The sequence below is a fragment of the Malurus melanocephalus genome, unplaced genomic scaffold (genome assembly GCF_030028575.1).
Source record: "Malurus melanocephalus ecotype Western Australia unplaced genomic scaffold, MMel_1.1 scaffold_622, whole genome shotgun sequence".
NCBI lineage: Eukaryota > Metazoa > Chordata > Aves > Passeriformes > Maluridae > Malurus > Malurus melanocephalus.
This window is the reverse complement of record NW_026623854.1, coordinates 12,769-24,121: the sequence shown is the minus strand read 5'-3', so window position 1 is coordinate 24,121 and position 11,353 is coordinate 12,769. Positions and strand designations below refer to the sequence as shown.

Sequence of the window (11,353 nt, the reverse complement as noted above, 5' to 3'; positions counted from 1 at the left end):
TTTATCTGCTGCTCCTGCCACAAACCCTGACAGCCCCTGCCTTACTCTCTAAAGGTTTCCCACACCTGGAAGGAACGAGGCAGACACCCTACAAACAGTTTGTGTCACCACAGATGCACAGTTCAACCCCAGAAGAGATCGAGTCCTGTGCACAAAATGAAAACAGCRTGCAAGTGTTTTAAGGCTAGAAACACCCTCAGGAAGTGCCATGTAACCTCAGTTTTGCCATTTCCCAGCTTCTCAGCTTCTCCAGCCTAAGAATTGCACTGTTCAGAACACTCATGACAAAAAGCAAGGTTAATTTTTCCCCTAGGAAGGGTTAAATCCACTCAAACAGCATGCAATAAAGGCAGAGCAGTGCCCCAGCAACGCTGGAGTTGTTTCTATTCCACACAATAAGCTGGGGAAGCAAAATTAAAATCTATCTGMACGCTCTGAGGTCACTCAGGCGAGGGATGGTTATTTTAAATCTGAATATTAAAAACATCTGCCTCTTCATGGAGGTTTCCAGCAAACCTGAAGCTGCTGGTGCTCAGCCCTTTGCAGGGAACACCTCGAGCAGGGCTGGAGCCATCTCCAGGGGGGTCACAGCGGGCAGGGCCCTGACTCCACAGCCTGGAAACAGATTGTTTAGACAAGATGATGAACATTGCTGAAAAATTTAATCTTTAATCATTTCTGATTTACAAACTAATCCTAACAATGATGCAATGCATGCACAACCCCATCAGGCTGAGGCTCATAACTCAAACACAGTCCGTACACAGTGCTAATTAGTTTGTATTACAGCAGAAATACTCTTAATAAACAGAAATGTGAAACGACGTTTAGATTATGCAATGGCCATGTAAATAATCTTTAGGAGCAGCCCTTTACTGTCCATATCCTGACTGGGCTGATTGCACCAGGACAGAGCATGGTCCTGGGACAGGGGAATCACATCCCTCCTGCTGCTTCCAATGAGTCCCTGCATCACCAGGAATATTTTCACTCACTTTTCTGAGGATACCAGAACAATTCTCTAGGAGTGGACAGAGCAGCAGTTCGAAGAGGGCTCCAGCCTCAAGTATTCTGATGGCAGAGTGTGAGAGTAACAAAAATCACAYGCCAGGCTGAGCTGAGTCCCCCCTCGAGGATTTCGTACCACCCACTGTGCCCAAAGGTGACACAGCAACCCTGATTTGCAAAGCTATTGCAAACAAAAACATAATGCCACAATTTCTGGTTGGATTTAGAAACTCRATTTTGACAAGAAATTGAAAATGTTACATAACCATATAATTATAGGATTATTAGGAGAGAGAGTTTCCTTCAAATAATCCATCCTGGTTAAAAACATCCCAACTGGGTTCAGCATTCTCTTAACCAGTRAAAGCACATAAACAGGGTCTGATTTTGCAGCTTATGGATTTATGAACTTATTTATGCTCTGCTAGAAACTTTAAAGGAGCTGGAAGCAAAAGAATCCATCCTCAATGGTGCAAAGCAAATGGCCACTGGCAGGGTAAGAATGCCAAACAGGGCAAGTTTTGCAAGCYCCCAATATTTACCATCCATCCCAGAGTACTCCATTCTCATGCAAGCATGTCACAATGAGAAAACAACATCTCTATAAGGGTAAAACAAACAGCATTCACAATTTCTGAAAGCATTCTTCCACAATTATTGCACTAGATTAGATTGCCTCATCACCAGGGCCAGAGGCCATTTACACTATTTTCTTTTTTTTTTTTTTTTATGGAACAGATGAAAGGATTACAGAAAGTTTTCTGGGGCCAAATTTGGAGCTAATGATGGGAAAATTCTTTTGCTAATCCCCACTGCTAGCAGACTCCTGAGGCTGGAAAAAAACAATGTCTCCTGGTACCCTGCTTCTATTTTGCTCATCAGGGCAAAACACCCCACTCAGGAGGTCTGCAAAGGCCCATCAGCTTGAAACAGAGCCATAAAATATGCAGGACAGGGCTACAGTGAAAACTGGAGTAAAGAATCATGGGAGATTCCCATTAAAACCTGGATGCTTCACAATGAAAGCCAAGGATGGGGCTGAGCCACACAGCAGCCACCTCCATCCTCACTGGAGCACAGGGAATATGGGCTTTTCCAGGACATTCTGTGCCAAGCAGGCTGCAGGGATCCCACCTGAGCAGGCACACGCAGAACCACAGAATGAACCAGGCTGGAAGAGACCTTCAAGAACATCAAGTCCAGCCTATGGCCCAACACCTCCTCATCAACCAAACCAYGGCACTGAGTGCCACSTCCAGTCTGTGTTCAAACACGTCCAGGGATGGTGACTCCACCACCTCCCTGGGCAGACAATTCCATTGTGCAATCACCCTTTCAGTGAAGAATTATTTTCTAACATCCAACCTAAACTTCCCTTGGCGCAACTTAAGGCTGTGTCCTCTTCTGCTGTCAGTTGCTGCCTGGGTGCTGCTGGCCACACAGGATTCTTGCCYGATRATTTTTGCCTTTTATTTTTATATACCCTTTTATACACCCTTTTAGACATTTCTGTATCCTTTATGCATCTCCCTGCACCCTTTGCCTACATGCTGTAATTCCTGCAGCCTGACATCCCAGATGAGTTTTGGGGTYCTGCTGGGCAGAGAGACCAAACACCCTCAGTGAGGGGTCAGTGAGCCCTGTGCTATCTTAAACCTGAGGCTCCAGCCTTGGTTGAGCCTTCTCTCTGAACACATTGTGTAACCTGGGCTCTGGCCTCATCCTGGGGGCATTCTTTAAAATAGGGGGACATCACTGCATTTGTTAAGTTTCTTATTGGGGAATTCTAGATAGATSTGCTAATTTGTGTAATCTATAAAACTTGTATCCGTGCTATACACGGATGTGCATTTTCTGGCATTTCGTGCATTTTCCATCGAGTTGTGCACCTGATCCCATTAAAATCCAAGGTAAAACCCTTTTATCCCCTTAACCATGTCTGTGTCATAATTAAAACTGSCCAATCAAGGCAACAGAGAGATGGGCAGAAAGGCACAGAGCTAAGGCAGGCTGCTGTCACCTGTGCCACCAGTGCCACCATGGACAGGGACAGCCCTTCCAGGGGCACAGCAGCCACCAAAACCCATTGGGATAAAGCTGCAGCACYGCTCCCCCCTGCCCTGAGCCCACCGGGGCAGGAGGAGCGGGCACCCCACAGCCCCTCCCTTCCASAGGCAAAGTTTAATCATTTCGCAGTCATTTACCAAACACAAAGCAACTCACATGCGGCAGCTCCGGCGGGGAGTAAACTTTGCATAATGAATGCTCCATGCACAGATGCACAGCTACACCCACCGGCACTCGGGGGAAATGCCTGGGAAGGGCAAACATCCCCGGAGAGCCGCAGCTCCACCGGATGGGAAACCGGGGAACAAGGCTGGGAAATCAGCACCCAGCTCCCTAAAGACTGGCTCATTAATGCACATTATCAGCTACGTTTTGTTYTAGCAGCAGCTCCATGCACCTCCTGAGCTGCAGTGGGGCAGGGAGGTGAAGCTTCCCACAGAAAGGGGCGGCTCGGTGGAAAATCTGACTCGAGGAAAAAGCAATGGTGAAGCAGCGCTTAATGAAGATGAACTTCCCCTGGCTGCCCACAGCACAGACGATGCCATTATCACTCAGCATCAGGAAGGAAAGGGATTCCAAGGAAGGGGAAATTACAGGGCAGTTATCCTCATCAACCTGAGCGTGCAGCGGTGACACGAGCTTGGCACGGAGCCTGAGCAAAGTCTGCACATGGTTAAGAACGGGGCATGAAGTAAGATGTGCATGGGGAAAACAGCCCCTGGAAAATATTGCTCAGGAGTTCAGCTTTTCCAGGGTGCCAGTGGCAATAAAATGTCTGACCTTATCCTCCCGCATCCGCAAAAAAATCCCAAAAAAAGGGATTGCATCAAGTCAGCGGAAACAGGGGAGTTCCRCTGGCCTGGCAGGGATGAGGCCAAGTGCTGAGTGATCTGCCCCCACATCTGTAAAGTCAGCCTATTTCCCAACTCTCGGACAGCTTAAACATCTCCTGGTGACACCTCCTCCAGGGTTGGCAGGTCTGTGCTCATGGGAGAGCAGAGCTGGGGCTCTGAGCAGCATCCTCATGATCCCAGGATGTGGCTGCAGGCAGCACGGACAATCCTCACCACTTCCTGCTCCAAGCACTCAGCAAAGTTTCCCTCTTTTGACAAAGAGCTGCCTGGAGCTCAAGGAAGAGCTCCCATGAAAACACAGGAATTTTGCTCAAGGCTTTGTTAACTGTCTGAAAGACAAACAACACCAGCATTAATTTGCATTATTTRTAAAAAGGAGGGTTAARTGCATTCCCATTTCACAGATGTTTYRAGGCCTCGTTGCTAGAGAAAGTCTRGCAAAAATGAAATGGCACAAAACACAGAACCTTCAGGGTCCCAAAAACATAAAGATTTGGGGAACCAGCCCCAGCCCCCAACAGAGAAATGGGACACAGATCGTGTATTTTCCTGAGGAGAAACCAAGGGTTCACAGAGAATCCATAAACATGCTCATGCTTCCCACCTGTTTTCTATTTAGAGAAAAAAAACCAATTAATATGGCTTTTTAAGCAACTATTAATAAAGAAACCTATGAKATGAGATCCCTAATTGAAAATGTCTTTACTCACACGAGGCAGAGGATCAAAATATGACAAGAGCACGAAGCACAATCTCTCCCAGCTGCACAAACTGTTCCTTAACARCCTTAAGATTAATAAACAAAGACATATTCTAGGCATTTCCTATCCCTCYTGGATTTAGCTGTGGCAAACAGAAGAAATCCATCCTCTTGCTCTGCTCTCCTTCCGAGCAGAGCTGCCATGCAGCAGCTCATGGCACTGGCTGGGAATGGGGAACCCCTCACTCTGAGCAGAGATACAAGGGCAGAACACCATTGCAGGAAGGAGCTGATTTCAGGGTTATCATTTATTAGCSAGGAAAAGGACATTTCCCTTCTTGGTGGTGAAGCACAGCCAAGGATGAAGCGTTTGGGTGCAGCATTGTGTGAGGGAGCTGCTGGGAGGGCTCCAGGCTCCCACTGAACCATTCCCAGACTGAAGGAATGGGAGAGTCAGGAGCACGGGAGGATSTGATCTGCTCTCCCAGGACCAGCTCAGGCCCTGTGCACAGTCAGGTGAGCACCAAAGGACAGCAATTCCACCACTGGGACACTCTTGAAAGGACACAGGCACTCTCCTGCTTCAATATTGCCCTGAATCTGATTCATATTCCCTGTCCTAAGCCCTCCCAAGTCCAACCACTTGGAGCAAACAATGCAATGCTTCTCCCTTAATCACTGGCTCAAGATTTCTATTGAGTTCATCAGGAAACACAGAGATGCTCAAGTGCAACCCTGCAATACACAGAAACTGTCATAAAAGGGCAAAGTGCAGAAGATGGAGTAGAAGATTAATTCTGTTCTTTGGGCCAGTAATCAGCAATCTCTCTGCTCAAAAGACAGGCTTGGGGAAACATCCCAAGGGTTACACACTGCACACAGCCCACAGGGAATGGAGTGAAGCTCAATAAAATCAGGTGAGGAATGGGCAGAACCTGCAGTGGTTGCTTGTACATAAAYCTGGAGTGTCAGCTGGCTGCTCTGGGGGAGAGGAGTAAAAACAGAAATCCCAGTCTTACATAAAAGTGAGGCAAAGCCTTGTCCTTACCGTTCTGCTCATCCAGCTCATTCCCAATTTCCTGCCCCATTTGTTTCTGCCGGGATATGATTGAAGAAAGAGCATCGAGTCCAGCATCTTGTTCTGCACCAAAAAAAATATATTAAATTACATTACAAAGTTGCTGGTATGCCAGGCTACATAAAATAGGTAGAAGTGAAGGAAAGTATCTGCTCTGTGCTTAAAGGGGTGAATGGATTAAGAAAAACACACGAACACAACATGGAAATTAATCCTTATGGCAACAGTACTCTTGAAATAATATGASTGATGGGTAAATAATTTCTCTGCTCTGGCTGGGACATTTTGCTGAGGATCCAAAAGAAAAAAAAATCCAAGAATTTAACATTCAGCTRTTACTCAATCATAAATGCAGGGGATTTTCTGGCACACACAGAGAGCTCCTGATTAGCCTTTTTAAATTTTCCAAGCAACTTTTAACAGGAATAAAAGAAAACAGGTGATGCAAACACCAAAGAATTCAAAGAGATTTTTAAAGCTRCAAGAGGATACAGAACGTGGGGGAGAGCTGAAGGAGAGGGGTGGGGGCAGTGGGAGGGTGGTGTGCTCCCAGAGCTCTGCAGAACTCCCGGGTGAAGAATCAATCCCCTGTGCTCTGCAGGCACCAGGGAGCCCCTGAGCCAAAAGGGGTGCCAGGGAGGGGCACAGCAGGAGCTGCACAGGGGCAGTGCCCCAGGGCACAGGGGGCCTGGACCTCCTTCCCTTCCATGGTCCTCCAACAGCTCCTCCAGCCTCAATTTAATTACCTATGGTGCAATTAAAACCACAGTTGAGGTTTCTCCTGGACCATCCAGACAGAGTTCAGCCACACTCCTGAGCTGTACAGATGTTGTTCTCAYGCAGAGTGAAGGAGGTCCTATCTGGAGACCGACTTAATTCCGTCACTTCCAACACTTTAATTGCACGGAAATGACCTCATTAACCACCTGACATCCTTAGGCTGAGGTTTTCCAACACTTCCAAAGCCAGAGATTCCTTACGGGTGCTGAGGGCCAAAACCTGACACCCCTTTTCAGATGAGTTAATTCTTACCTCGTTCCAATTCATCCAGACATTTACTGCACCCAGCAACACCACTACACCCARTGCAGATACTGTACACAACAAAACCATGAATGTGGCCAAAATCAGGTCTTTCACAATTTAATTTAAGAAGACGTACCCAGTTAAGGACATTGCAAGCAAAATGCTGCTCCTGCAAAAAAGGTGTCGTGGTTTGGATGCTGGCCAAAAGCCAGGCACCCACAACACCTACTCACACCACCACTGGGCAGAGGAGAGTGAAGGAAAAAAAATTAAAAAAAGAATTCATGAGTTGAGATAAGGACCAGGGAGGAAAMATTTCAAGAACAAAACATGCTCCACTTAAGTTATGAAGTAAATTAATTACTAACAAAGTCAGAGGAGGAGAATGAGGAGGAAACAGCTGCCTGTTGTGTTTGATATCGATAAATAACAAAACTCCAGTCCAGTTTGGTGTGTTGGTGTTCAAACAAAGGTGCCAGCAATGTTGAGAACAGCCAGAAAGGCTCCTGTACCTTCGATGATCCTGCGCTGCTGCTGCCTGAGCTCATCRAAGCCGAGTCCTCGGGTCTCCTCCGACTCCTCCAGGAGCCAGGGGTTGCTGACGCCGCGTTTGGCCCCTCCTGCCATGAGGCTCGACCTGAAAACAGCTTCTGTGAGAGATTTCCTGCACAAACCCCCCTGGCTGCRGGGTCTGCCCCTGCCACACAGCAACTCACAGGTCTCAGCACCCCGAGAAGCAATCCCAGGAGAAATCAGCCAAAACCAATCCCAGGTCTCCAGTAACAAACCCATCTCACAGGCTGGGAGTAAGGATTTGTTACTGGGGTAAGGAAGGAGAGAATCCATTTTCCAGGGAACAATCAAGATACAGAGTGAAATATGTACCATATATTGTATAATAGATCCAAATCAAATGGTGTTTGCATGTAGAACACATAACATTGCTGGGAATGCACATTATTCCTGCATTTGCTACATGATCAAATCACAGATTTATAAAAATTCTGCTACAGCCTCAAACACCAAAAGGATCCAACTGTTAATAYGGATGTAAATCAGGTGAGGCTCYAATTCCCTGAAATCCTGACCAAACYTAACCAGGAACATTCCTGAATTTCAAGAACTGTAGATGAACACAGCTCCCCTCCCGAATTTCCTGGTCTGCCATCACCCTGAACAAGAAGCCAGGACCCCACACTTTAAAATGAAAGAATAATTAAATAATGGGTTTTCTTTTCAAAGAATTATGACTTGAGATTGTTCACGTTACAAACACTTCCCTGGTGACAATGGAAAACAACTTTTCCATGTCCAGRGCACATAAATCCAAGCAGTAAAATGAAACTCCACTTAAGTATTTTCCTCAAAACCAGATTTCTGGTTTCTGCCTTTCAGCTCTTCCCTGGTTTTTCCTACAAGACAAACCTCAGGACAGACTGAGAGTCCCCTGAACCCAGATGTGCTGCTCAGGTTTGGGGGGAGTAATGGGAAGGTCGGTTCCCACACAGATGTTCACAAGTTTTGCTCTCTGCTTTGCTTTTTTTAAACTCTGTATTTCATTTCCATTTTACCTTTTCCTGCTCTTCCCCAAAGCATTTCCACAAACAATGCRAGAACAGAGAGCGTTTTCAGAATCTCTCAAATTCTCAATGTTTTTTAATTACACCAAGACCTAAATTTGAACGTTGCAGTTGTTTTGGTGTTTTAATTGAGTTTTTAATTGAGTTGTTCCCCAGGAGATGCTGATGCTGCCCAGTGCCCACATCTGCTGGACATCCCTCTGTGGCCACATCAGGAGGTCACTGTGCACAAGGACAGCGGGGCCAGGAGGGGTCAGGGACCGGCTGGCACTCGAGGGTGTCCGGGCACAACCCAGAGCTCGGCCGGAGCTCCTGGAGGAATTCTGGGGAGCTGGGGACATCTCCTGGCCGTGGGATGGAGCAGCACTGCTGGAGAACCACMCACAGGAGAGAGCACCTCAGCTCCTCTGCCTGGACACTGCAGCGTGGGCTCGGGACTGCAGCTCAACGGGAAGGCAGAATGAAAAATAGAAAAAAAAACCAATTTTTTTTCCAAAAGGGGCTGAAAAGCATTTTTTATAAACCACAACATCCCCCTCAACCACCCCAGTGATGCTGAAAGCAGAGCAGAGCCCTGCTGTGCCCTGACCACCTGGGATTCAAGGGCAACAGCAGAGAGGCGCTGGGATTGTCCTGCATCCCAGACCTGAACTCCATCACATTCCCGGGTGTTTATCGAGGCTGGCAATCAAAGACACACACTCCTGGGATGGAGTTTGCCACAGCACCCAGCTCTCCTCCCTGCTCTGGGGGGTTTAAAATGCTCTTTTATTAAATCTTTTTTATTATCAGTCTCCCCACTGGCACCAGCTCTGTGAACATGACAGAAGCATTACACTTCCGAAGATGGAAAATCATTGCACTTCACCCAATTCAGTTTAATTAGAAGGACACAAAATCCAGAGTAACAACATCTGACAACGTTGTTTAACTAAAGCAAAGGGCACGTAAAGCTCTGTGCTTGCCAAAAAGAGCACAGCCATTCCCGCCTGTTAAAAAACAGCCAAGGCAAGCAAATTTGAAATCATTTGCAGCTCTGTGTCCCTCCCTCCCCCAGCGCTCTGCCCCGCTCTCGCAGGCTGGGTCATGACAGTGCTCTGCTGGTCACAACCATTTTTGTGCCATGTTTGGTGACTGCCCCGGCCCTCAGCACGGCACAGCTCCCCCGTGCCCGTGCTGCCGGCCGCGCTGGTGTGAAGATTAAAGCTCATCCAATTAGCCACCCACGGCCTGTGCTGCTAATCACCAAACCTGGGGAGCCGTCACAGGGCACTGGAGAGTGGCCGTGCCTTTTGATTACAGGAGCAGATTTAACTAATTACAGGGCTCAGCAACGCGCCCGGCTCCAAACCACGGCGGCACTGCCTGACAAGGGAGGGCTTATCTCATTGTTCCACTGATAATTCCTACAGCACCTCCCGAGGAACTGAGACTACTCAAGCAGCATTTACTGCAGGCCAAGGCCACACATCAAGGCTTAGGGCTTTAGAAGACTGATCAGCAAGACTGAGCCTTGAACAAAACCTGGGTCATATGACAATGGGGTGGATGATCACTTGAACATTCCCTTAGCTCCAGTGGGGCGCTTTGAAGCACCCAGGGCGCCCCAGCTCGGCCTCACAGGTCACTCTGCTGGGGAAGGACTGGACAGTCTCTCACTCACAGCGCTCACACCGGATTTTTAGGAAGCTCCAAGCTAATAAATTAAACAAATATAATTCAACATATGAAAGAAAAGCTCTCTCTACCCCTCCAAACACCTATGAGAGGCCAGAAGAACACAAGCACTTCCAAAGCCTCTCCAGGCACCATCCCAGGTGGAGATTTCTATACCAGCTCCTGATGGGAAGCCTGCAGCATTCCTTGCAGCTGGCAGAACACTTCCAGCCCCACCAGCACAGGAACTGCTGCTCCCATGTTCCAGGACATTCTGTGCTGTTCACATCACCATTTACCTATGGCTGGGTCACTGGTCACACAGCTTCCAGAGCTGGGAGCTGCCCGTGCTGGCTGCCTCAGGCACCCCAGACAGGTGACAGCAGCACAGCCACCCTGCAGCACCTCCAGGGCTATCAGCCCTGTCCCAGCACCAGCCTGGGCACCCTGCAGCACCTCCAGGGCCACCAGCCCTGTCCCAGCACCAGCCCAGGCACCCTGCAGCACCTCCAGGGCCACCAGCCCTGTCACAGCACCAGCCTGGGCACCCTGCAGCACCTCCAGGGCCACCAGCCCTGTCCCAGCACCAGCCCGGGCACAGGGCCAGGAATCACAGCTGCACTACAAGGGGCTGGGTGGGATTGGCATGAACACACAGAGGAGGTGTCACCAACCAGGGTGAGTGTCCCCTGTCAGGGAAGGCCACCACTCCAGGGTGAGTGAGTGCTCCCTGTCAAGTGAAGGCCACCACTCCAGGGTGAGTGTCCCCAGCCAGGGCAGGTCACCTTCCCAGCCGGGGTTGCACCACATTTCATTTCCAAGCACTCTGATTTTCCCATGCCAACCCCACACACCTCAATAACCCTTTCCTGACAGCAGCCCAGCTATCAAATACCACAGTTTCCTTTCCACACCGGCCCTTATTGCCCATGGCAGACCAGACACAGCAATATATAAATAGACAGTAACCCAGCTCAGGCAGCCCTGGGTGGAACAGCCTCCCTGCACAGCCCCGCTGCACCCTCAGCAATGGCAGCTCCAGGAAACGAGGGCTCTTTCCAGACAGAAACTGCACCTTGTGTTATCCCACCCAGAGGGACAAATCTCCTCCTGCGACCCCAGTCCAGGGCTCAAAGTGCTCCCAAACCCCTCCCATCCCATCCCAGCCCATCCCCAGGCTCCAGGCAGGTTCCCCATGGAATCTGAGCTGCAGCAGGGCCAGGGGGACCCGGGCACACGGCTGGGGAGGGACAGCTCGGGCAGGAACCCCGGAGCTCTGAGCAAACCCCGAGGAGCTCAGCCCTGGAGCTGCCCCGTGCTGACCCTGACCTGGGCTGGGCTGAGCCCCAGAGCAGCCCCTGGGCTCAGCCTGGGGCACAACTCC

General features: G+C 49.1%; 1 protein-coding gene across 1 annotated transcript in view; it reads right to left on the bottom strand.

Annotated features, from left to right (window-relative positions):
• The window catches only part of STX8 (syntaxin 8), a 96,435-nt gene that overhangs the window by 80,216 nt on the left and 4,866 nt on the right, over nucleotides 1-11,353 (bottom strand). Inside the window, exons 3-4 of the mRNA XM_057383299.1 lie at nucleotides 7,246-7,370; nucleotides 5,678-5,770 (exon numbers count right to left, since the gene is read on the bottom strand). Coding sequence (XP_057239282.1) covers nucleotides 5,678-5,770; nucleotides 7,246-7,370 — 218 coding nt within the window. The remainder of the gene's footprint in view (nucleotides 1-5,677; nucleotides 5,771-7,245; nucleotides 7,371-11,353) is intronic.